The 27,956-nt window shown below is 42.3% G+C and overlaps 1 protein-coding gene and 1 long non-coding RNA gene across 2 annotated transcripts; both read right to left on the minus strand.

Annotated features, from left to right (window-relative positions):
* Positions 1–669: 669 nt before the first annotated feature.
* On the minus strand, positions 670–27,849 carry LOC125438960. Its single transcript, XR_007245441.1, has 3 exons — positions 27,835–27,849; positions 17,959–17,963; positions 670–1,558 (listed from the first exon to the last, which is right to left on the minus strand). It is a non-coding gene; the product is annotated as an uncharacterized LOC125438960 (long non-coding RNA).
* On the minus strand, positions 6,478–14,483 carry LOC125438958 (fatty acid-binding protein 5-like). Its single transcript, XM_048507721.1, has 4 exons — positions 14,282–14,483; positions 8,250–8,422; positions 7,005–7,109; positions 6,478–6,715 (listed from the first exon to the last, which is right to left on the minus strand). Exons 1-4 carry the CDS (start codon positions 14,358–14,360, stop codon positions 6,665–6,667), a joined length of 408 nt encoding a protein of 135 aa, XP_048363678.1. The 5' UTR covers positions 14,361–14,483; the 3' UTR covers positions 6,478–6,664.
* Positions 27,850–27,956: the final 107 nt, after the last annotated feature.

Consider the following 27,956-nt stretch of genomic DNA (forward strand, 5'->3'; position numbering starts at 1 on the left):
AAGCATTGTATTGTTTTTTTTAGAGATAAGGGAGTATTTAAAATTTGTTGCTTCTTCAATTTGAAGCCTGAAATGGAATAAGATAGATTAAGATGTCCTATGTACAATTCCTGTATTATTCTGTATGTTTGTACATATGTATCAATGTATGTATAGATACATATTTAGGAGGACTGTTGAAGACCTTTACTGTCCCTCCCCAGAGTGACTTTGTCCATCATAGTGATGGCAGGTATTTCCACAATATGAAGCAGAACCAAGGAAAGCTTCAAGATATCCTTACATGACCTTAGCAAATCCTCCTGGGAGAAACAACATGGTATATGCTTGTTCTAGGCATGTGTGTGAACAATGGAAAAGGCATTCCTGAATAATTCCTTAAAAATATTGTTGTATTCAAAAGAACTTGTGTTGCTCTTAATGGGATTTTTCTGGCATATATTTTTCAGGGATCCCAGCTTTGATGTATGGGAAGGAAGGAATCTATCACACAGAACATGTTTTATTTACATTAACTTCAATTGCTTCTTAAGATGCCAGAGCAAAACAAACACCACCTATCTATATCCAAGGGCCTGGCCACATCAGAAGTATATACCACATCAAAGACTCAGTCAAGAATCACATGCTTAGTCCATTAGAACAAAATTCACAGGAAGCATATAATGATAACGTTCATAGGAAAGTATGTGAACTTTTATTATTTTTACTGATCCTAGAAAAGGAATGGACATCTCTCAATTTAAACAAATTATAATCAAAACATTTTTAGAGTTACTCAAGCAAGCAATAAAGTAAAAAAGAAAAATGCTGCCAATTCAGTGGGAACATTTTGTCATCTCAGAAACACAGAAGATAATAATGCAAATTACCATCAAACGAAATTTGGTTTATGAAACTGAAAGATAAAACCATTGGGGAGGGGGACCTAGAATTTTTCAGGTAAAAATAAATTCAGATACAAAATCAAAACACAGAGAAAAAAATTAATTTTTTCCTCTAATTGGGCTATGTGGAACAGAAATCTAACAAAGGCGATGAGAGAAGAAACAGGTTTGAAAACTATCTCTACACAGTATAAACAAGAAGACAAATGACACACAAAAGCAGCAAAAATAAAACAGCATCAGATTATATAAAATAAAATGATCAGAACTTTCATGGCTTAGAAATTAAATTGAGCCATTAAATGTATTAAAAACAACAGTTCTTCTATAGTTTGTACTCTTTTTTCAAACAGTATCTATATTTGTGCATTCAAAAGTTTTAACATTTTGGCAAGATGTGTTTAATAACTTGATTTGGCTTGGCAAAAGATCTAAATGAAAAAATGATGTTCTTAGAAGAGAGAAAACATCCAGAGAGTTGTCCTCCCACATTTTGAATTTTTAATCATGTAACAGATAATCTGAAAATGTGTTTATTAATTTTATAAAAATATATGTACTCCACTTGCTCCAACCACAAAAAATGAAGGCTCAATATGGATAACAAAAGTGGTTACCAAGTTGTATTCAACAAACATAGTTAAAACAGTTCATACACCACCAGAAAAATACTGGTTTTGTTTTAAGCAGATATACTTAGAAGAAAGTGAACAAAGACTCTCCTGGGCTCAATAATTGATAGACTTCAATTTGAAAGCAATTCATTTCTAGACTAATGTGTAACTAATTCATTACTAATAGTACTTTCAGTATCTTTATTCCTGGCAAGGAGAGTGCCTCAAGAGTTGGAAGAGTAAATTTACTGACCAGTTTTTTTATGGTACTGAAGATGATGTCCTTTTAATGAAGGAGGGGCTAACAGTTGAAATAGTTGAAGCCCCATATATGAAGCCCCAACACTTTTAATGTAATGATACTGTTGTAGAACAGATTTATGCAAGTTTAACTTCATGTTTATATCAACATGTGTTCTTCAGGGGCCATATACCAAATGTTGATGTTGGTTAGAACATAAGATATGTCTTGGTTAGATCAGTGGCCCATCTTATCCTACGTTATTTTTCACAAAAGTCAACCAATTGATCTAGAGGGGCAACAAACAGGGCACAAAAGCGAAGTTTTCCCCTTGATGTTGCCCTCCAGAACTGGCATTCAGTGGCATTTTGGTTACTTTGCTACCCCAGATACCCTCTTAAGTGTTTACTCCCTCACCTACCCCATCCCAAAACATCTAACTTCCATCCACAAGAAGCCCGGTGGGAAACAGTTGACAGGAATTTTTTAACTGTATTTCAACTTTGTCATGGAACTTCCAAACCTGATAGTTGAACAGACTAACTTACTTTGCACATTGCTTTTAATATCTGTCAAGCCTTAGCTTGTACTGCCTGAACTTTGATGTAAAGCTAATATGAATACTTGATCATTACTAATGCTTGTTATTTCTCATCCTTCCGGCTTCCCTTTTAAGGTCACGAGAGGGGATGTTGTTCAGTAGTAGACAATATTGTTTGCAGGAGATCTGAGATTTAGTCCTTTCAGATTAAAAAAACGTTAGTTGGCAAATGTTAAGAAAAACCTTACTGAGACTATGGGGAGCCATCACACGTCCATGGAGAAAGATGGATCAATGGTCTGACACAATGGTGGGATCCAAAAATTTTAGTAACAGGTTCCCATGGTGGTGGGATTCAAACAGTGGCGTAGCACCATTGGGGCTGGGCGGGGCACGACGGGGGCGTGGCCCGGCATTCCGGGGGCGGGGCATTGATGATTTCTCTGTTACTATAAAAAACTCTTACTGTAAAAAAAAGTTCCTAATTTCCAGCTGGTCTCTTTCTGTCCATAATTCAAACTCATTATAGCAAGTCCTATCGTCTACTGCCAACAGAAACAACTACTTCTCCTCTAATTGACTGCCTGTCAAATACTTAATACTTTCAAATACTTAATTTTGTTTCTAGAAATCAAAAGAAGGATACTTTCCTGAAACAAGGAACTTTACCATATTACTAAAACATGTTTTTAAAACAGCCCCACAGGGAGAATTATCTCCCATTTTCTACCTTCGCTAACCAGCCACATAGGAAACAACAGGGCTTTATGATTTTTGGACCTAATGGGATTTCTAATGGAAAAGCAGACCCAATTAGTAACCCCCTCTCGGCACACACAAATAATTAGTAACCCCCTCTCGGGAACTGGTAAGAACCTGCTGGATCCCACCTCTGGTCTGACACAATAATCCACACATTAAGGAGTCTGCATGCTACCCACCATGAACTTCTGACAGCTGGATCCTGGAGGTTCCCTATTGGAAACTTAATTTCTACTCATGCACAAGCACGATTCAGATTTAGACTGTGGCTCACAAGGAGAAGAAGCTGAAGTGCAGTTTTTTAAAATTCGAAATGGCTCCAAGAGCTATTATTTCCCAATGGAGGAAATGTACATGTTCCTATAACCATACATACGTTTCCTAAGTGGGCAATTTGTGAATCAGCCCTCGGTTCAAGGCAGCTGCATATGTCTTCATTTGGTCCAAATGACAGCATGAATATTTTCAGTGCCAAACTATAATGTAGAAACAACACCATGAAATGTTACACATATGCTGCTAATACAAAACACTGTTGCAGGAATATGAGTGAAATGCTGTCCAAGGTATGGATAAAGCTGGTTTAAATTAAAATGTTCAGCTTAACTGCTCTCTGTATCTCATAGAATCCCATAGAATTATTCAGTGACAGTCTCTGTCTGTCCATCTGTCTCTCTCACACACACAAATTGGATATCTGTTATTTGGAAAATCAATGTAAATAAGGCACTGGCTGATACTGAGAACACAGCATATGCCATAAATGATTTTATGATTGTTAAGTACCAATCTATTTAGCTTTTAAGATAACCATTTAGTGTTGGTTTGACAGCATTAAATAATCTGTCCTGGGCCTTTTTAATTAATTCAGGAAGCAGTGGGGGAGAGAATTATTTGACATCAGGAGAGTTTGCATTCTTGCTGCAGAGCAACAATAGATATAAACTACAGACCAGTAAAATTAAACACTTTCAATAACATTAAGAAGAACTGGATTAGAATTGCTTCAGTCTTGCCCTTTGAAATTAAAGGCATAACACATTGGTGACTGCATGATGCTCATTTTCTCTGAATCGTTGTGGCAAAATAGGCTTTGAAATGCAAAGTGTTTCAGTAGATATTTTCCAAACAAAAGTCAATCGCAGTTCACATCTTTTTCAAAAAAAAGAATAACATTCCTGGAAATGAACTCTTCAGTAAGCTAAATCAATCCCATATGAACAAAACCCAAAATGATAGCTTTGTGGGAGGGGCTACTTTTTTCCTTTCCTGCTAAACTTTGAGAGTAACTATTTCTCAAAGGATAGAACTTCACAAATAAATGACGGAAGGAATCCACTGATCCCTGTTGATTTCCATATGCTAAGATAGGACCTGAATAGCAGAAGGATCTATAAATTAACTGGCATAATCCAGAGTAAAGCGTATCACAAACCAAGGGCATTTCAGAACTGAATCCAGGCAATGAATATTGCAGAAAAACAATACATTTTTGAACTACACAGTAAGATAAATATCAGACAATAATTAATTTAGCATGGAGAAAAGTTGTAGTTTTTGTTATTGAGACCTTCAAACTAGTACAAAGCCTTCAAATGAACTTTCACATCAGCTGGGGCGTACTGCCCATGGGGACATGTGGGGACAAATGTCCCTGGGGAATGACCATTTGTCACTTGGGGGTGGAAAATCATTCCCACACCCCTCTTCTTTCTCTAGTGTCCAGAACTGGGAGCAGCCATGCTGCCCCAGCTCTCACCCGGTGCCCCTGCAAGGCCAAATGGGACTTATCTGAAGCCAAAGGGCCCACCGCTGGAGAAGAGGAGCCGGAGAAGGGAGAGGCCAGGAATACCACAGCTCGACGCAGCAGTACCATGTGGGGGGGCAGACTCCTTGCAGGGCCCCAGCCTAAGCCAGAAAGGGATGGGGCCCAGGGGAACCCAGACGGTGTGGCGATGAACCAGGCAAGGGGAATCACCCCTCCCCCCCATAGAGCCCAGGGCAAGAAATGAATTTTCTGCTTGGTGGTGTGGGGGGGAGGGGCGGAAAACTCATTTCTTGCCCCGAGCTCCATTTTTTGTCGATATGCCACTGCATATCAATTCCCTGAAACAACAGTACCACATCCAACTTCAAGTAGTGCCAACAATGGGAAGCAGGTAACTCCCACTATAGGCCTTCAGGTACAGATTCCTTCTGCCCTCCTCCATCCCACTATATCCATCCAAAACGCTGAAATCATACCTTATCCAACTTCAGGGCTCTTGAGTCCTCAACCCTCATTCCCCCTCCCTTGCAGCCATGCTTGGAGAAGACTTTACTGATTCCTGGTGACCCAGACCTGAAGCTTTATATTTAAAAACACATTTAGATTTAGCCACTCCTCTTTTTTCAAATGTTTTTTGTAAGCAACTCCTAGGAAATGAATACCTTCTATAATGGTTTAGAAACAAATACCTGGTTTAGGATCAGCCCTAATATTTCATTGTAGAAGAGAAAGAACTATTTAGTTATGGCAAATATGTATAAAAATGCTCTTTAAATATCTTGTTACCAGGTAATAATACACAGGAATAAATATTCTATTTCAAGAAAAACTTTTCAATATCTCCAAGTTAAACGCTTTCAGTGCCATTGGTTTTGTGATATACCTCAGTTAAGTGTATTAAAAATCTGTTCAAGACTTAAATACTTTCCTATGTCTTTGAAAAGGTAAGCAACATAAACAGAATGACTAGTCTTTTGAGTTTTCCATCATGACAAAGTAAGATACAGGAGAAAAAATTGGGCTCTTCTGAAACAGTCTGCAGCCTCCTGAGGGAATTTCAGGGAGCTAAGCAGAACAGCAACACTGGAACCGCAGCATCAGATGAAACCACCTTCATGCATATTGCAGGCAACAAAGGAAAGATGGCTGTCCCGATGTCATAAGAAATAAAGGAAATGCTTATAACAAAGCAAATGTGTGTAGGCAAGGATTCCAACTGATCCAGGCAGGAATGCAATTGAAAGAGCAATAGTGCTTCATTGGAACCATGGACTCAAGAGTCACAAAGAGCTATGTGTAGTTTTCAGTTTAGTCAGGCATAGCTGTGAGAATGTCATTCATCAACAAAAGCACCACCAATGTAAGATCATATTGATGCATGCCATTTGTTGCACCTGTCCCTTGCTTTTGTAATAGCTGTGAGAATGACATGACTTTAACAGTAGGTGATTAAACTACAGTGGGGTGATAAGAAAGTGCTAAGCTTCTAAGACATAAGACATACTGATGTTAAGGGATACCAATATTACATTTGGCCTGCCTACAGAGAATGTAATTAACAAGCTAGTCTTCTCCACTACCTAACGTATCTATACTTTTTCAGAACTTCATATAAGAAAAGACAAAAAAACACTTCCAAAAACTACTGCAGTTACAAGATCACATCTTATAATCAAATTTAATACTTCTCAAAATATGTATAACAGATTGGAAATTTAATTGAATACAGTACAGATTCTTTCGGGATGTGGGGAGACAAAAATGAGAAACAATACGGAGTGTTTCTAGCTTTATGCCTTGAACTGAACTGTCCATCAATCACCTCCCGATATAAAGGGCGGACCAGGGTCTTCATGCTTTCTTGTAAACTCGAGTGCATTTCACATTGTTCATGTCACATTCCTGGAAAACAAAGAAGGTTCACTCATAAGTCGTTCTGTCACTGTCTGTGGTGTGGAAACAGAGGCTACCAGAAACCCAACTATCCATGGCAGACACAGATAGTTTGTTCTCATTCTTCCTTCCACCATTTGAACATTGAAGTTGAAGGTTTGGGTGGTGGGAAACCTTTAATCACACTCCAGTTTGTTGTGGTGCACAGCAGGAACACATGAATGCTTGTGCTAGAAATGTACTTTATGTCACTATTGCTTATGATTTTGCATGGAATTGAGGGGTACACTCCACTTACCACAATCAGTTTCCCATCTACCACCTTCCTGGTTATCGTGGCCTCTTTACCATCCCATTTTTGGACCTGGGTTAACACATTATCGTCACCCAACGTTATAACGGTCTGCAAAAGGAATACAGAAACTTTGGTATTTAGTTAGTTCCTCAATTACCTAGATTTCTAACTTGACCTATCTGAAGGCCTCAGGAAAAGCAACAGCAGTTTTCCATAAAAGAAAATACAGGGTCATATGATTGTAACTCCCATGTTTCCAACCCTTCACTATAATATATAACTAGGGTTGCCAAGGGATCTCCCACTACCACAATTTATGTTTTAATAGAAAAGACATAATTTCTATCGGCCCTACATAACATGGATACTAAAACCACCCCATCAGCAATGAACAACACAATTTATTACAGGCTTGATGCAGTAGACCTGTTGGACACCAAAAATCAGAAGGCCTGAAATACACAGCAGTAAGGCTTCATTGTGTGTGTGTGTGTGTGTGTGTGTGTGTGTGAGTGAGTGAGAGAGAGAGAGAGAGAGAGAGAGAGAGAGAGAGAGAGGAGCCATAAAGTTTCAGTTGATTTATGGCGATCCAGTAGGATTTTCAAGGCAAGAGACTAAGGCCCTTTCTGCACAGGTGGGTGAGCGGCGGTGTACTGACATAGTTGCAGTCAGTGCACCCCTTGGGGCCATTCACACACTGTAATTTACCATTGCTTTCCCCTGCATAGTGACCCTGCTTAGTTTCCGGGAACTGCTGAGATCGGGCTACCCTGGGCCTTCCACGTCAGGACAAAGCTTCATTAGCTTTCATAATTTTGGTATTTAAATTTTGATTAGTAGCAATTTAATTAGAATGCACTATGTACTCACAAATTGAGTGAAAAATATGTCCATCTGAGTCTTCTTTCAGTTATCAGTACAGCAATTATGAAGAAAGTTGTTTTATTTGCCCATGTGACAAAATTCAAAAAGGAAGTCTAATCAAAGGCAATATTAGCTTTCAGTTGTGTTCAAGGTCAGATATTGGTGCAAACATCACTGAAAACGTCTTGGTAAGAAAATTTCAGTAAGAGACATGGCTTGGTATCCCAAATTCAATCCCTGCTATCTCCAGTTAAAAACTTTTAGGAAACAAGTGGTGGGAAAGACCTTTTTTCCTGACACAGACTAGAGAGCTGCAGTTAGAATGGACAATACTGAACTAATGGGCTTGTATGAGGCAGCCAGGTTCACATTATAGGAAATTACCTCTGTTTTTCGGCCATCTATCGTATCCTCCATGAATTTCTCATTCAGTTTGAAGCTGAATTCTGATGTCTTGAAGGTACTTTCTGTTTTCACTGTGAATGTATCTCCATCCTTGCTGATGATAACATCTGGCTTGGCCATACTTCCCATCTTCCTCATGGCCATGCTCACACCTACAAAGATACAGGCTCAATCACTGTGTTTCTTGAGAAGATATTACCTAACTTCAATTATCAAACATGGGGAAGACAAGAGAAATTTGGTGAATCAGCAGATGCATTGCAGCATGCCAGGAAACAGGTTGTTCAAAGTTAGTTCATTCTGCCTTACAGGTCCAACAGGTCTTTTGTACAGAATGTCAGCATATTAGAACATGAGTTCTGGCTCCACCTATAATTAATTATATGTTAGGTTTTTATTAGCCACCAGAAAATGAATCTATACATTGCAATAAAAGTGACTCAAACTCACACTCCAACTTTATATATTATAATCTGCTCAGACCACTTCCTGGAGAGAGGTTAATAATACAGTAAGATAATACAGTAATGCTTACTTTTAAAATGCAATCATTTCACTCTGTGGAAATCAATAGGAAATTGCAGAATATGATGTTTCAGCAGAGTCACTACTTCTTAATGGATTTATAGCCAGTGATATGAGGTAGAAATTTTATGATGCTGTATTTTTCCATGAAAAAAAAATCTTACCACATGTAGGTAAATTTAATCTGGAGTTGCCAAGGCTGTTGTGCTGCAAATCAGTCATGGTAAAATGTACTAACTATAGGATATGAAGCATGGACAAACTCCAGTGCTTGTACATGTTCCAAGAGTGTATATAGCATATTTGCCTTCTTCTCCTTTGAATGATTAAATTATTAGCTGGAATAGGAGAATTTTCTGGAAATTTTCCCCAGACTAGCCACTTCAATGCTGTGCCATCCTGAGCAGAGTTACACTCTTCTTAACCAAAGTTGCACTCTTCTTAACTTACACTCCTAGAAGGGTGTAACTCTGGGTAGAATGGAGCTCTGGGACCAATTAACTAAAGATGTCCAGTCTTCATTTTCTCACAGCAGACTGGGGACTGCTTAGATTTCCTGCTCTGGTACTAAGTCTTCCCACACTTCACTACCAAAAGTCTTTCCAAGTCAAGGAAAAAAAACATGCTTGTTCATCATTTGGTGGCTGCAGTTTCAAGTGAGATTTACATTGTATATGAATCACTCCAGAAGATGGTTTCATAGCAGCACAGATGCCATTCTTTTCGATAGTGATTCATCAGGAACTGAGTAAGCAAATCATGAGTTAGCAAAGGATGGGGCAGGTGCATAAATGCATATTTAACTGGGTACTAGAATATCTAGAGGTGCATCTGCTGCCTAGAATCATTAAAAGTGTGCTCCAAAGCAGAGTTACACCCTTCCAAGTTCACTAAAGTCAGTGGGTCTCTGATTTAATTAATTAATCAATCTATTTACCTCCACTTTACTCCACCTTTCTTCCCATTGGGGATTCAAACAGTTTACATTGTTTTCCTCCATTTTATCTTCACAACAACCCAATGGGGTAGGTTAGATTTTTTGGGGGTATTTGCTGTCAAGTCACAGCCTGACTTAAGGTGATCCCTGGTAGGGTTTTCAAGGAAAGAGATGTTCAGTAGTGGTTTGCCAATGCCTATCTCTGCATCACACCCCTGGTATTCCTAGGAGGGCTCCCATCCAAATGCTTCCCAGGGTCGAGACTGAGAGTGTGTGGCTGGTCCAAGGTCACCCAGGACCTTTCCATGGAAGAGTGGGGATTTGAACCTGGATCTTCGTTGTCCAGCACCTTCACAACTACATCACACTGACTCAGGTTAGATTAGGACTGCATGTTTCCAGAAAAGAAGGTATTAAGTATCGAGCCACTGGGGATGAAAATATAGCCATAGTCACTGGGTGGACTTGGGCTAGTTACCCTCTCTTAGCCTACTTGCCTCACAAAGGAAGAGAACTATGGGGTGCTGTGTGGTTTCCGGGCTGTATGGCCGTGTTCTAGCAGCATTCTCTCCTGACGTTTCGCCTGTATCTGTAGCTGGCATCTTCAGAGGATCTGAAGATGCCAGCCACAGATGCAGGTGAAACGTCAGGAGAGAATGCTGCTAGAACACGGCCATACAGCCCGGAAACGACACAGCCCCCCAGTGATTCCGGCCGTGAAAGCCTTCGACAATACATTGAAGAGAACTATGATTGCTGTCCTGAGATCCTTAAAGGAAAACAGGATGAAAAGTAACAAATAAATAAACTTTAACTCTCATTAAAGAAATATTGCAGCATTTTTTTCCTATGGAAAAGTTAAGAAAAGCATGCAGGTAATATTTCTCTATGTAGTAAGAGCCCTTGTGACTGCACCAAAGGTCAAACTAGTCCAGCATTCTGTTTCCTGCCATGGTCATCCAAATGATTCTGGAAAAACACAAGAAGGCCATGGAGGCCAAACCCTGTGCCCATGCTTGTCAGCTCAGTTGTGCACTTAAGGATGCCAGCCCTGCACTGGGAAATAATTTGACATTTTTTGGTGGTGGAGCCTGGGGAGGGCAGGATTTGGGGAGCAACCACTTTCTCCTGGGAAACTGAACAATATAGTCTGGAGATCAACTGTAATACCAGGAGATCTCCAGGCCCATATGGAGGTTGGCCACTTTAGGTGCACTTTCTCTGAACGCAAGAGATTCAGTTTAGCTGATCTGTTTTCAGGGGTGGCCAACCTATGGCGCTTTGCCAGCAGGGGCTGATGGGAATTGTAGTCCATAAACATCTGGAGCACCACAGTTTGGCCACCCCTGGTTCTAACTTCTTGACCATTAATTTGTCTTGCTTATATTTTGGCTCACAGAATTCAGCTTGTTCTGCAAATGTTAAGTTTACTGGCAGATAATTTAGCTCAGAACATACAGTGCTCTCCTCAAGAGCCAGCAATTAATTATGTGGTATAATCAACCCCAAGTACATAAAGGAGCAAGATTCTGAGAAGACAGACAGATTTTAATTAATGGAACTGTCATCCTTTCCAGATTCAGTTCCAGCTGAAACTCTGGCCTCCAAAACACAGAAGAACCTGGCAGATCTGTCAGGTGCAATACAAAACTGTTCCTCTCTAATCAGATGAATGCACTACTGAACATTTAGGAAAAAAACACAAAGATAATATTAGGCTAAATTTTGTTTCTCTTGTGATTAAGACCATTTTAGCAAGTATTTTTCCAGTCCTGCAACAATATAACCAAAGCAAAATAGTTATATGTGACAGAATATCTTGTTCTAAACAAGACTGTATCTGGCTCTCCTCACTATTTTTCAGTGGCTCCCATATTTCCCAGTGGCTCCCATATTTCAGTGGCTCCCATATTTCCCAGTGGAACATCAGATGAGTGAAGAAAACATGTTTTCCTCATAACCAATTGAAATATCGCAACCCAAACCCAAGTGTACATTTTATTGTCTATAAACAATTCTTATTAAGAAGAGTTGAAATCCACAACCTGAATAAAACCACTTATTTTAAATTCAAAAGCTCTGTGTTGCTTAGCTGTCTTATAAAGGAGCTTGGTAGCCTTTCTAGTGGTTGTAAAACCACTATGTGCATGGAAGCTAAAGGGGTGGAAAGGGAGCTGTGTCTTTAAAAATCCACCCAGAGAAACTATGCAGACAGACTTATCAAATCAAATGGGTGAAGATCAAGACTTTAATGAGTGAGGTGGCACAACTTGTTACCAGTGATTTAAGAATGTTCCCATTCTAAATAGGAAAAGAAGCATTTGTTCTTTGCATTAAAATATGTCTGGAAATGGGGCGTGGCCTCACAGCAGAGCATCTGCCCTTGTAGAAATTCCCAGTTTCAGTCCCTGGCATTTCCTGTCAAAGGGCCAAGCATCAGATGATGTGAAAGACTCCCAGCTGAGACCCTGGACAGTCAGACAATTCGAAACTCGATAGACCAATTATCTGACTGTCTATAATGCAGCTTCACATGTCTAAAAAGCCTTATTTTTTAAAGTGTAAGGGAAGCCAATAAGTGCTCCAGATACACTTAGTAGTTGCACCCTGACTAAAGGTGCTGATTCTGTCATCAGTTACAGCCCAGCCCCACTCCAAGGAGTCACAACCTTCTACAGTCTTGACTTCAATGGTCTTAAAGAGGTACAATTCTGCTTAGGAGGGTACTAAATGGCCCCTCTGGTTGATTCCCCACAGTCAATTTATCATGTGATACTCATGTAAAAAATCACGGTTTAAGCAAGGACTCCCCACTGCTTAAGTGCCGAACACGGCTTCATCCCAGTTCTGGCACGCACCCTCCCCCTTATCACATGTTTTTTGGAAACCTGCATGGAAGTCCAGCTTTTTAAAAAACACGCACCGAAGCCGGTTTGGTGGGGAGGTTCAGGGGACAGAGTAGCTTTATTTTTCCCGCCGTAGGGAGTGACATGTAGCCTTCCAGCCAATCAGAGCACAGTGGGCTGTGCGTAAAGCGCACACAGCCTTTTTTGTTGTTGTTATGCACCGGTCGTGGCTACGTAGAAACGCTTCTGTGCCAACTGTGTAAACTGAAATTAGCCTTCTGTGCCAACAAAGCTGCGCAGGTAAAGAGTTGGAATGGTGAAGTCGCGCATCTACGTAGCTGCGCACAAAAAACAAGACGAAGGTGGAGTATCGTTCCCGCTCCAACACAATAGCCAATCAGAAGAAAGCTGCTCAAACGCATAGGCAGAAAAATTCTACCTACGCAGCTGCGTGAAAAAAAAAGTTTTTAAAAAGTTCCTGCCCCAACACAACAGCCAATCAGGATGAGGAAGAACAGACCTGCTGAGCAGATCGCATGTTCGTGGGGACTGTTTACATTGCTTGAAACCACGATAGACATTGAGGTCTCATTAGACACGCACTGCAGTGGGGAAGGAGAAACCGTGATGAAAAAGATGCTGTTTCTTTTGGAACCAGGTGTATCCGGCTTAATTTCTCAGTGGGGAATCCATCAGAGACTACCTTTTGTACACCTACTCCTCCTGCTGATATATGCAGACACCATGCCATGAAAAGTCTACTGTGCTCGAAGGCTTTGCTGACTGCTGATTCAGAGAAAAAAAGCAACCCAGTCAGTCTACCACATCCTCTCTTGACCCTGTCCCTTCTCCCTGCCTTCTCTCGCTCTCTCTCTCTCTCTCTCTCTCTCTCTCTCTCCCTCTCTCGCTCTCTCACACACACACACAGAGGAGTCCTTCTACATACTGACTGTCCCATCCAGATGGTCTGAGCCTTTTCTTCATCCATCAGCAAAAAAATTATGTCTGGGACAAAAGCCGCTTTGTGTACACGGGTTATTAAAAGCAAGACTCCGCAGACCTTGGACAGAGCATTCGCTCCCTCAGCGGCAGAGAAAATGAGACCCAAAGCTGCTAATCCTAGATGGCGTAAGAGCAAGGCGGGACAAGCGTGCTTCCAGGAGAGGGGAATGAATTAACTCGTCTTTCCTCTTCATAATCCTCTGCTCCTAATGGAGCCAGACAGACCATACCCACATGTAGTGGAGAAACACAGAACTCAGCAACACAACGGTATTTGGGACATATTGCTGCAGTTGCAGAGAGTCCAGGAAAATTATCTCTGATTACATCCTATGCACAGCCTATACACAATGCACTGGGCTACAGTTACATACAGTACTATGCACAGACCATATGAAGTAGCAATGGTAGAACCCCAAATCAGCAGTCATTTCATTTGGTTGGATCTACTGTCATATAAATTAACTGCGGGGGAAATGCACACACCGCTCCACTTTAAACATCTCATAGAAACAGGAGGTTCCTCCCTGGTTTTTCCTTCTCTGGGCGTAGTTTGAGAGAGATCTCCTGCCCCGGTTGCCTGTTGAGCAACCAGACATTTCTGGTTCCCCTTCTCTACTCCACCGGCTCATCCTTTCATTCAATCCCCTCCTTCAGCGCCGAAGGTTTCCCTCTGCCCTCGTCTCCTTTTTGCGCCTTACCCAATTCTTTCATGAATTCCTCAAAGCCCTCGCTGGAGGCCAGGCACCATTTGCCCAGGAAGACCTCGGGGTTCGCCATCGCGCTGGCCTTGCGGAACTCTCAACCGGCTAACAAGACAGGCTGGACCAGGCTGCTGGGAGGGGAGCACGGGTGGGTGGGGGCGCCGCAGCCGGTTTTATACCGTGGCCCGGGCCATGTGCCGCGGCGGAGGGCCAATGGGGAAGGGTGACGTCAGGGATGCCCGTTCCCCCCCCCTCGGGGAAGGGAAGGGGTGGGGTGGGCGCGGCTGGGCTCCCCGCCTGCTTGCCCCACGCCAGGTTGGCTGCCAAAGGGCGCCGGTGGAGGGAACCCTGGCGCTGGCAAGACCTGGAGAGGCGGGGCAGCCGTGCCAAAGGGCGCCCTGGCTTCACCTTCGCCGGCGCCCCATACAGCAGCAGCAGCAGCGTGGCCGGGCTGGGGCGACCTGCCTTTCTTTCCACTGCCCTCCAAACCCGGCGCGGTTTGCAGATGAGGAAGCAGATGAGCCACATCAGTTCTCTCTCTTTTTTTTCATGACTGCGCCCTGTTGCAAGAAGAAGGTGCACTATGTCGGGGCGACGGGGAGAGGGCGTGCAGAAGGGGGACGTTTGTGTGTGATCGGAGACTGGGTTTGTGTCCCGCCGGCCCGGGTGAAGCTGGCCCATTGTGCAGAGTCCAGACCGAAGTCCTCCAAACGTTGTCCGAGGCGGAAGGAAGGGATGAAAAATGCTAGTGTCAATTGACCTTCCTTTAAAAACGAGGTACAAGTAATATTAGTTTAAGCAACAATCACACACACACACACACACAGAGTCCCATTACCTAGGCTCACATGAGTCAAGAAAAAGAAAATCCCCTGCTGTTTCTGCAATAGTAATGCTAATGGAGGTGTAACCCAGGCTGGAATCTCATGGTCACCTCCCCATGCTTGAGACTTGCAAACGACTTTAAACTTTACTTTTCTGGTTCCAAATGGGGTGGAAGAGGAAAGGTAGAAAAGTGATCCGGGGGCACGTGTGAATTCAGTGCAGTCAAGGAAAGTGCCATCAGATCCCACCTGACTTATGACAACCCAACCCCATAGAGTTTTCAAGACAAGTGGTGGCTGTTTGTCATAGCCTGGCTGTGCATAGCAACCCTGGAATTTCTTGCTGGTCTCCATCCTAATACTTCCTGGGGCTGATCCTGCTTAGCTTCTGAGATCTGACAAGATCAGGTTCACCTGGCCTATCCAGGGTTAATTTTCTTTAAGATGCGCCTTTTTATCTAGCCTGTCTTTCAAAAAGAGAGCAGGAATAGTTTATCTCTTCTCCATTTTATCCCTGCAACAACCCTGTGAGTATGAGGTTGGGAGAGTTTCATGAAAGGAAGGATTTGAATCTGGAAGTTCCAGCAAGTCCAGCAAGTGTCCCTGAAATGAAGTGGAGGAGGCACTTTTTAAAAGCTTAAGGAACAGACACTTGCTGTGTAAAGAACAAGTCTTCAGATAGCTGCAATATCACAAAAAGAGAGCACATTGGCATCAATACTGAACAAAGGTTGATGTAATAATTTCAGTAGCACCAAAACACGGAGGTGAGAATGACAAACTGAGTGGATTTGGCAAAGGTTCACTTTGTGTGGACCTTAATCCTCACAATCAAAACTTCCCTGAACTAAAAAAGCTTTTTTTCTTGCAACCTTACACCATCATCCTAAACACAGTTATCCTCACTAAGGTGTAATTGGATGGCATGTAGAAAGTTGTTTCATTCCTTCCAGCTCTGGGTCGTTATTTTTTTTTTGGCACATCCCTGACAAACTTAAAGTTGAAGTGAAAAGATAAACAGTGTATGTAAAATATAAACACATAGTTGAGCTTTTAATCATTAAGTAGTCCAATATGAGCTCAGTTGTTTGAATGACATGACTTTAATCCCTCCAATCGCTTGTGTTTGTTCTTAATCCACAAATTGGATAAAGGCCAACGTGCAACTAACCTGTGCTGTCTCCACGATGTCACAAGATAGTGGTGCATCTTATACCCAGGTACAAGATGCACTTTATGATGAATTAAGAATAGATTAATAAGACCTATAATTGTTACCAAGAAAAATTTAAGCAAACTTTTCCAGTTTTTGATGTCTGACCAGGACTCAGGTGTAATTTAAGATGTCTCAATCCAGACACCGTTGTATGAGTTTTTTAAATGATTTATATTAATTCCAAGTTTAATATATTTGACACAATATTTTATATTTTGTTCTCTATGTACAGTATAACTTATGCCAATAAAAGGTTCTGGTGGGTTTTGCGGGTTGTGTGGCCGTGGTCTGGTGGATCTTGTTCCTAATGTTTCGCCTTCATCTTCAGAGGTGTATCACAGAGGGAAGTCTGTTACACACTGTGTCCTGCAGACTTTCCTCTGTGATACACCTCTGAAGATGCCAGCCACAGAAGCAGGCGAAATGTTAGGAACAAGATCCACCAGACCACGGCCACACAGCCCGGAAAACCTACCAGAACCAGTTGAATAGGCCATGAATGCCTTCGACAATACGGTTTTTTGATTGATTGAGTGTTCACAGATGGCACTGTGTGTGCACGCTGAGGGACTGCCAGTGTCTACAGTAATCAGGACTGGGGTGTACCGCCCAGGGGAACATATGGGGTGGTCCCCTGGCTACAGCCATTTAGTCATGTGGGGGCAGAAAATTGCTCCCCACACCCCTCCTCCTTCCCCCCCCCCCCCAGGTCCATACACTGACTTCAAGACCTGCAGAAAAAATTGTTTGGTCGTGGTGGGGGAGGATGACTGCCCATACATGGGAAGAGGGGCACATACGGGCTACATTTTCCCTAGATATGCCTCTGGGAAAGACTGATATCAGTTCAGTTCTGTCCACTCAGTTCTGTGCTGTGATTTCCCTGTAATTTCCTGGTTAACTCATATCAAGGTGAACATACCCCACCATCACCTCCATCATGTTATCTTACAAAATTGTATGAAGTGCAATAAACTCTGAACTAGTGATTCCTGTTGATTTTTTCTTGGGGAGAGTGGGGCACTAAAAGCTCTCCTGATGGCATCCAGAGCGATTTTCTTTAAAAGATGCTATGAAAATCCAATTATTCAAAGTCACAATCCGGACTTACAAAGTTCAGCCTTAATTTGCTGCCCTGCCTAATGACACCATCCTTAATAACCCCACCCTGAATTTCCAATGATCTTCAGTCTCCATAACTTTTCTCCCATGTTACTGGATCAAAATGATGCCTTTCAACAGAGAAACCCTTATTATGTTTATCTGCCATTCACCATCAAAATGCTTGCACTGGTAGAGTGATTGGAAGGCGCAACAGCAAGGTCTTCTGGGTGCCACTAACTTTGGTTCACTGTAATTCATTAGCTCTATAGTCAGTGAAATTGGAAGTTGCCCTTACTGAGCACACAGACATCCAATTGTGTTGGGTAGCTTCTGCACCACTTATTCCTGACACTACTTACTTGTAAGGGAAAGTGGCTTTGCACTTGAAAGAAATCTTATAACTGGGGATGCATTAGCAGTAGTTTCCCAGGATTTTCAGTGCCCTAGGTGAATTATGTCAGGCCCCACTCCACACACATATAGAGAAGCCACCATCCAGCCTCTTCACCTCTGCACTGTGAGGAAGCTACCACTTCTTCCCCCACACCATGAGGAAGCTTCCATGATCCTCCTCCTCCTCATACCTGCACTACAGGGAAGCTACTCCCACTCAAGCTGTCCTTCCTGGGGCCAGGGCTGTGACTTACCAAAGTGCCATGCCTTTCAGCAGGGGCAGATTGGGAGGTAAAAATGGCCCTGGCCCCCAACAGGAAGGAAAGAAAGTGAACCTTGCTTCCCCCTTGCTTTTGTAACATCTTGCCTGAGATGAGTTCCAGAACTCAAAAGGTTGTACAATGTGTTGTGTTAAAAATAACTCAGAACCTATTGTCCATTCGAACTAACATACTACATTTATTGTAGGAACTCCATTTCTGGATAGGATAAATATAGTTTCCTAATCTAGTCTAACTAACTAGGATGGAGGGAAATACAGGAGCTGAATCCTACCCTCTTGGTTGCAAGATGGAGAAGTGTACCTGTGAGGGGAGGGGAGAGAAGGAACAGCAAGGAAGAGTCCCTGAGTGTACCAGTCTACACATCAAAGGGATAGTGTCAGAGCAGTAGAGGAAGGATGTCCAGTGCCTTGACCATTTAATCTTTCTGTCTCTCTACTAAAGTCGTCCTCTGAAGGCTGGGGTTAAGAAACAGCACAAAGTTCTTTACTTCCAATTCTAACAGCATGGCTCATGACCACACTTCAATTTCTGTTATCTGAAGTGTATGTTTTTTATGCCATCCGCTATTTTCTAGGATTAGATACAGTTTTCTCAATTTCCATTCACTTTCTGCAGCATCCATCACACAGATATTTGTTCCATGCAAGTTTCATAATTCCCAGCATAGCCCTTTTGGTAGGTCAAATGGGATTTTCTCCTCCCCTTTTACTAGCAGAAAAGATTACTGGATCCAACCCAATACAGAATTTTCACATGCCCAAACACCTTTGAGTGTGCTGAGATATGTGTTAATGGGGTTAATGTAGGGCTAGTTTGTGCTGACACTTATTAATGCCTGTTATTCATCCCTGCATGTATGAATGGGCCACCGCAGAGCAGATGCCAGACAGAACCGTTCACATCACCTTAAGCATAATCCTCAGTTTGAGTCAATTAACCCATTTGTCTGTGCTTCACAATGTGGTGCGAGAACAAAGGACATGTGCATGTATGAGCAGGCCCTATTATCCTCATGTAGGATCTTTCCTCAGCTTCTAAATCTCTTTTATTATGTGTGATAGTCCTTGCAATACAGGAACAATGATGGTTGGCACCTGGCAGGTAGATGACAGGCCAGGATGCAATGCTGGATTAGGCCAGTTGACAGACCAGTTTGCGATAAACCAGAAAGACATTTCCGTTAACATTGGATAGCTGGTATTTCAGCTTGTTAGCAGGCCCAGTTGCCATTTCAAAATGTGGTTGTTCTAATTGAAATCATTTTATCCCATGACATATAAAGTGACCTTGTCAGGGAGTGAGATGGCAGGTCTGTCAAGGCCAGGGGTCCCCAAACTTTTTAAACAGGGGGCCAGTTCACTGTCCCTCAGACTGTTGGAGGGCCGGACTAAAAAAAACTATGAACAAATTCCTATGCACAAATGATTGTAAAATGTTTGATTTCACCTTTCAGCCTTTCTGTCATGGTCTGTTTTTAGAACAGTGACCAAAGTATGTCAAGTACAGGGTGGGCTCCAAATATTGTTGGGGAGGCTGTGGAATACCTTCCCCTGTAAAAAAAAAAGCAGAACTTTCCCAATGAAGCATTCCATCTAACCCGGGATCAGGTATCTTCCTGGGTTCTTTCCTCCCTAACAGCCAGCGAGCGATTCGCCAGCCTGGCTGATGTCAATGGGAGTGAGGCGGAACAGAAAGCCTGAGAGCAACACATGGAGTAGTCGAGAGGGAAGGGCGGAGCAGGCGTTGCCACGTGTAAGGTTTCCAACTCTGGGTCAGAAAATTCATGGAGATTTGGGGGTGCCATCATGTCACTTTATCAACAGCCGTTGGGGCCGGTTCCTCCTCTCCCTCGAGCCCCCACTGCACATGAATGGAGCCATCGCCGCCAGGCCTGGCGGGCCGGATAAATGCTTTCAGGGGGCCACATTTGGCCCCCGGGCCGTAGTTTGGGGACCCCTGGTCAAGGCCAAAGAACTTACAGTTGTGGGAGGAAGTTCTTTGATATATCAGTTGTCCCCCCCCCACACACACACACACACACCCCTCGTGATTTGGGGGATTCTTGTTGGAATCTGCCTCAACTTGCAGTTTGTTAAAAACACTTTTTTTCTTCTTCTTGGGCAGTCCCTCTGGAGATGATGTACCCTGCGTCAGCGTGGGTGCCCACCTTGCCAATGCAAGGAGCAAATGCACCAGTGGAGGGGCAGCTCACCCAGGTAGCCAGGTGCTGAGCAGCTCCACAACACCAAACATAGAAGGCGCCACTTGTCCCCAGGCCTGCTGGCACAAAAAAAAACTACACCAGTGTGGCTGGGGGCATTCCGGGGCTGGGTTGGGAGGTGGAGCCGACCTTAATCAGCTCCCTCCTGGCCTTTGCTTGCTGGGGTTTGGGTGGTGTATGCCCATAGAAACCAATGGAGGACTCTTCAGCAACAGGGAGGCTTTTTTGTTTTTAGTTTCCCTGCACTGCTGAGAAGCCCTCCTGGAGTGGGTGGGGCAGCACTGAAGTGACACTGCGACCTGCCGCTTCCAGCTCTGGATCGGGCTGTAAAATAACCTATCATGCTCAGCCTCATCTGAACAAGAAAACAGGGTTTTGAAAGAGGTTAAAGACAGATTTTTGTTTTCCAAGACTGAGCAATCTTCCGTACAACTCAGATGCTCAGAATATGTGAAAAACAAATCACAAACCAGGATGGTATCTTACCATGGATATGATTGACCACACACAAGGTCAACAATCTCCCATTTCCCTCTGCAGGACTTGAATCCACAGACTTTTCTAGCAGCCCATGGGAATCTACAAATCGATCACTTTATTCTTTTTCCACTTTCCTGCGCATAGACATATTCAATAGGCAGCCATTTTAAATACTGAATACTTTCTCAGGAGGAATTGTTTCAACCCAGCCAACTGACTAATTGCAAAGCCGAAGTTAGTTGGGACAAAGAATTTGGCCCTCTTCAAACCACAACAGCAGTCAAACCACACAGTGGAAATCTGAACCAAATCCAGACCTAAACTGTCATGGATTCCTTCCAGTGACGCTGAAAATAGAAACTGAATATAGTAGTTACTATATCCAATAAAATTAATTAAAAATTCCACCCTCCTCATAAAACAGGTTTCTTGAATGAAGCCATGGCAGCTAAATGGATAAAGATTGCAGTGCAGAAATGCCCTAACACAGTGTCTGATCTAGTTATGTGCAGGACAAAGATGTGTATGAAAGGTCATTCCCAACTCAGCACTGATGTACCAGTGATGTTCCTTACCCTTTATACAGACCACAGTCCTCAATTTGCACTCTAAGACCTCCCTTCAACCTAACAACCACCTTTCTGGCAGAGATTCAGTGTGCATGTGAATGTGTAGACCAAGGCAAAAGGATACTCAAATTATTTTTTATCAGAAATGCTTTCCTGCTGTTCCCTGCAGCGACTCTTATTGGCAAAAGCTATGCCTATCTACTTTAGGTATTGACTCTCAGGGGACTTGCCTTCCCTCTCTTCATTCCTAGACTACCAGATTTTAAATGCAGATGGTTTAATTGAGATGTTCGAAAGGGAGCTTGGAATATCCTAATTCCTTATAGGGCCATATGGCTACTTTTCATCTTTTTCCTGCTTACAAATAAGTATGTCTGTCAGGATCTTGGGGGCCAAACTATATAAGCTATTGAAAGTATTTAGCCCTAATTAGCAGCCACAAAGCAGAGTGTCTACTGGGACCATGAAGCTGTAGAAACTGTTACCCCTTTTATTCTGTGTTGCTTTCTCACCCAATAATGAGTCTTTTAGCCCCAGAAGACAAGGGAGGGTGGGGGAGAGAAGTTCCTGTACTGTGCTAGTTTAAGAACCTAGGAGGTACAGACAAGCCTTAATGAGGATTCAACCCATCCTGGAACACTTCTAACAGGGAAAAGCAATTAAACCCCCTTTCCTCCCATTATAGACCTGATTACGGCAGCTCAACACAACTGATTTTTAGAGTCCTTAATGTATCGGCACTTGCCATTCTGCAATGAAAAAGGAGAAAATGAAGATCTCAGAATGTACCTTATCCTACAGTTGAAGAACCCAGAATATATGAGCCACTCACAGACAAGACAAGGTTGAGCAAACACCAACTAGCTTGAGACAGAACATAATTTACCATTTACAAATATGAGCATACTCAACATTTTTAACTTGCCTTGCATGTCTGAATTTGTAAATTCAGCAGAGAAGGGCCTGCTGGTAGTAAGTTCATTCAGAACATGGCCGCCAAGATATTTCTATCCCAGGTACTCTAAGTGTGGAAAGCCTTCCAAAGGATGAATGGCTGGAGACCTCCCCATTATCAAGGCATCTAGTACTGCAAGTCATTTAATATTTCTGACATATACTTATTAAAACTTCACAGGACTGATAACACAATATACAACAACCAAGATGTCACAAGATGCTTTCCGATATATCTATTACCTATAAATCCTGGCAAAATCTGACAGGAAAACTAGTCAAAACCTTCCAGTCATTACTGTAAGATTTCAGTGTTGAGTCAACAACTCATAGTTACTGACATCTGCAGAAGAAAGCGCAATCGTGCCTGCTTCGCCTGTGAAAAGATGTATTCACTTCTGCTGGAAGGGCGAGGCATATTGCGCAAAGTTCATTTTGTGATCTCAATTCCCGTACTGTTTTGGGATAGCTGTATATTAGCAGCTGCTGAATCACTGCAGCTGTGTCATACAACAAGTAAAAGACTTGTTGGGTAATATTGATTGATTTTGTTGGGTAATATTGATTTTGAAACCAGGAAATTGTGTTACTTTATAATGCCTTAATTTGTATACTTCACACACTCTCCCATCAAAAGAGTGTCATTTGAAGTACACAGAGGTAATGGCTCCATTCTGTTAATTGCAGCCCTGCTCTCAGAGTGATGTGGCAAACAGCCTTCGCACCTCCTACAAGATGCACTCAATGCCAAATCTACTTCCACACACAGAGATATTGTGAAGTTGAAAAGCAATGGGGAAAACTTCACTTCTTGAATCTGACATATGAGTGTTAAGTAGGCATTATTATGGTCAGAAAAGGACTCTGCATACTCTATGCGTAATAAGAACCAGCATGTCATAATGTTGGATCAGAATTTGTGATCAGCTGGATGACCCCCCCCCCCCAACTGAGCCCACCGGAGGCCTAGATGAAATGGGATCACACTTGATCCGGCTGGCCAAATGCCTGGTGGAACAGGTCCATTTTACAGGCCCTGTGGAAACTCTGCAAGTCCCGCTGGGCCCTGGTCTCTCTAGACAGCCTGTTCCACCAGAGGGGGGCCAGGGCCATAAAAGCCCTGACCCTAGTGGAGGCCAGCCGGATGTGTTTTGGGCCAGAGACCTCTAATAGGTTCCCCTCCAAAGATCGGGGAACTTCTTACAACTGCACTGTTAATCTGGATCCAACCCAAGGACACTTGAATGCTGCAACTGGTGCAAATTGAAAACTTTACATAAGCTATTCTTCTTCTCATAAATTCTACTGCTTTTAATCATATGGAAGGGCAAAAAAATGCAGGAAATTGAGTTATTCTCCCATGGAGAGCATCCTCACAAAGGCAGGGCCCCTAAGTGGGATGACCTCTTTGGAGATCATAAATGGAGACCTCTTTGCTACTTCCATTTAATTTTTGAAGGTAACGTTGCTTAAAAGCTGTCATGGGACCAATTTAATTGCAAGCCATCTTTGAAATATTAAACTTGGACCTTTGTTTATCTGCCAAGAAGAACAAAGTTTACACAGCTGCATTCAATAATATTAGATCGTACCGATAAAATATCTGCTCAGTCTTAGAACTACCCAGTTATGTCCAATTACTTGGACTTAAAAGGATTTCCAGCTTCAGTTCTAAATACACATATTAAGCAGTTCCAGGGAACTCAGTGGGTTCCTTTCTGAGAAAACAGATGTTGAATCAGTCTGGTTGTACAAAAGAAGGGTACATTTACACAGAATGTTAATTGGCAGATGCAGAAACAGAAAGTAGCTTGAGTTTCCATTGCTGGTAGTAAATACATACCACATCAGTCTATCAAGCAAAATAAGTGTTGAGCACTTGAGGAGTACAGTTGATGCTTCATGATGTTTCAACTTTTTGTGGTCTAATTGCTTTAAAGACTACAGTATGATGGCCACGATTACTCTCTTACATAAATGCCGTGCAAATCCTTCCTATCAGCTTTTCCTTGGATTGCAAAATTTACAACATTCTGCAGAAATCTTTGAGAGCTGCAATCCTTCTAAGAAGGCTCCTGATCTGACACACACATTACAACAAAGCCCCAGTTGCTGTGATCCAGGGATAACATTGCCTAGTAGAGAGGGCAACTGTGAAACCTCCCACCTTCATTCCTAATATGACTTTCAAGAAATATTTAAGCATCTCCATATTTGGTAACCACTAGAACTAAAAATAATTTGACTTTTTCATCTCAAAGCAGCAAACTACATTCTGTGGTGGACTGATTTTTATTTCACAAAAATCAAAAGCAGACATGACGCCTAGCATGGTGCAGTGGTTAAGAGTGGCACATTCTAATCTGGAGAACCAGGTTTGATTCCCCACTCTTCCACATGAGCACTGCTGGGTGACTTTGGGCTAGTCACAGTTCTTTCAGAAAATTTTCAGCCCCACCTACCTCATAAGGTGCCTGTTGTGGGGAGGTGAAGGCGATTGCAAGTCACTTGAAACACCTTAAGGTCGAGAAAAGCAGGGTATAAAAACCAACTCCTCTTCTCGGGAACATGTTTTTGTTTTCTTTGAGGGATTGATTTAAGATTTGCTACATTAGACTGTTTTTTGGGGGGGGGTTAATGGCTTTTGTTACTTTGTAGAGTGCACGTATAATAATTTGTTGAACATGCTCTTGCAAAGTTTTTTTGTCCTGAAGTTTTCCAAGCTTTTTCACATATGTCGACCTTATAAAAAGTCAGCACAGTCCTTGATTACAATTTTCCACCAACTCCCATCCATTTCCCTGATTTTTGAATCTAATTTCTACTCTGAAGGTATAATCATGTTTGAAAGCATCCCTCATACATTCAGCCATTTACAAAAAGAGTTTAGATTCTGCCTGTTGTTCTGTGAGAACCAAGAGATTCTTCATCCACTGTTAAAAGATAGAAGAGTTACTTTTCAGTTTTGGAGACTACACTTTCAACCATAGTTGCCATTCTGAAGTGTCATGTACATAAGTTAACACTAATGAGTCAAACCAGCACATAGCCTAATGTTAAGTTATTCACTGTGGAAGGGTATGGGCAACTCTATAAATTATGCATTCTGTTCTGCTCTGGAAATTTAGAGTTCAGATCAGCAATTTCTGTCAACTACAAGAATATCTTAGTTTGGAACCCTTCATTTCTAGTATTCTATCAACAAGCAGAAACTAAGACTATCCAGTGTAGCACCCCGACTGAGAAGAACTGTATACATTACAGCACAAAACCAAAGCAAACACTGCGCCACTGGCCTTCCGTACTGCAGGTTGGCACATCCTTAAAAAAAATCTATTTTGTTTTTATGTATCATAGATGGCATATATACACAAAGGCTAAGAGATGGATCCAGCCAGATTTATCCAGTCAGTTTCACCTAATATCCCTGTTCCCATCCCATATAGCAGATTTTGCCATGCATATTCCATGCTCCTCCTTTCACCTCTGAAAGAGCTGGTTGGATCCAATCCTGCATGCCTCCTCCATTGGAGAAATATAGCAGTTTTCTTATTAAACTTGTGCACCTGCATTTTGCCATCTATACTGTGCAAATCCACTTTGAAGGTCAACTCACACTTTTCTTTGTACTGGGATATGACACATGGTCAACTCTCAGTTCAGCCATAGACCCACTGGATGTCCTGGGAATAGTTATATCATTCTTATCTTCAGTTCCCAATCTTTAAAACATGAGCCAAAATGACTTCACAAAGAAGTTATGATGATGAACAAGAATATTTAGTTACCAGTCTGATTAAGGGATAGTATTAGAATCTAAAACGCCATACTATGGGTTGGATCCCATCTAAAATTACCATGAGTGCAGATGATTTTTGCTATGTATCCCCAAACTATGGCAGATCTAGGCTTCTCTCTGCAAGTTATTTCTGGAGGGGTCCCCTTTGCCAAAGGGGAAACATTTCAGGGAGGCAGCGTTTGGACTACGTTTGGGATGGGGGAAAGTCATGCTCTTTAGATGGAGATTCTTCAATCTGAGGGTATTTTAGGAAGGATATGATAAGATTCTCTTGCCTTGTGTCCCAGAATTGTAGTTAGCAGACTGGAGGGGAAACCTATCATAATGATCATTGAATGCCATTAGTAAACATTAGGATTAAACCATGCCAGATGATTTTGTCATTCAAAAACACACCAAATATTTGTTTCACACACTTGCTCTCATAGAACATTGAGATCACACTAGATGACCCAGTTCCCCATCATTTGACCTTTCTAGTAAACAAACTCAGGACAGCCTGGAAACCTCGGTTCATACTATCCCATTTTAAATGTGTGAAAAATGCCTTTTAAAAAACAGTCATAATAAACCAGGCACAAAATACCCAACTGATGGATTTATTGAGTCATACAAAGAACTTTCTGCAGCGCCACACCATAAGCTTCAGTCTCTATGAAGGGTCATTTTGTATTTATTTTGTCATACCAAACACTGTGGGCTTGGGTACACAATGAAGCAAATCAAGAGAAAAGAGAAGAGGCTAGGATCATGCGACCACAGGAGCAGCAACTATATGTGCACATCATTGCCTTATGCTGAGGCCCTCTCCGCACAGCACTTGTATAACAAGTTGGATATACCTAATAAAGGTCAGTTGAAGTTAAAGTTGAAGTATAACGGGTTGAAGTATAACGGGTTGCAGTCAGTCCACATGCATCTATTTTTTTTAATTTACTTCCCACCGATGCGTAGCTACACCATCATGCACAAATGAACCCCTGCAGCCATGCTGATGTCTCACAATACGACCATCTGCATCTGCGTAGCTATGTAGATGTAAGTCACAAAATTTTAAAAAGAAAGAAAAATGGAGGCAAATAAAGCGCCTCCTGCCTGGCCATCAGCTTGCAAGCGACTGTAACCCAGGATTTTTGAAAAGAGTCGCTAATAGCGCAATTCTCAAAAAACCCTGTTTGGGGGAAATAAAATGGGGCAGATTCATTTTAAGGCAGGATCTGTGCAAAGTTCCCCCCAAAACAAGTTTTTTACCATCCTACACCTGTGTTTATTGGCCTGTGCAGAAAGGGCCTGAGCCAGACCACTGACCTACCAGGTCAGAATTGCCTACTCTGGCTGAAAGCTGCTCACCAGGGTCCTGGAACAGAGATGTTTTGCATCACCTAGTTCACCCTTTGAACTGGAGATACTGGTTCACCCTTTGATATTAGTTCACCCTTTGAAGTGGAGATACTGGTTCACCCTTTGATATTAGTTCACCCTTTGAACTGGAGATACTGGGACCTCCTGCAGGCAAAACAGATGCTCTACCTTGAACGACAGCCTCCTCATAAAATGCAAGCCTAAAAGGTTGTGGGAAGGGTGCCTTCATACCATTCACAGAATTTGATGGGTGCGGAGAAACACTTGAACAAAGTAGCCCTGTGAGTTTGCAAGGCTTATGCGCACAGTTAAATCACAGGATTGGACTGTGGGATTTCTACCACTCAATCTGCTTTCAGCAGCTTCTACCCCAAAGATGAAATATTCTTTTTAAATAGACAATTTAAAATCAGTTGGAAGGAGAGATCTTAAAATAACCTGCTGAGATTGAGTGTAAACCCTTTTC

Source organism: Sphaerodactylus townsendi, linkage group LG09, assembly GCF_021028975.2.
Source record: "Sphaerodactylus townsendi isolate TG3544 linkage group LG09, MPM_Stown_v2.3, whole genome shotgun sequence".
Lineage (NCBI taxonomy): Eukaryota > Metazoa > Chordata > Lepidosauria > Squamata > Sphaerodactylidae > Sphaerodactylus > Sphaerodactylus townsendi.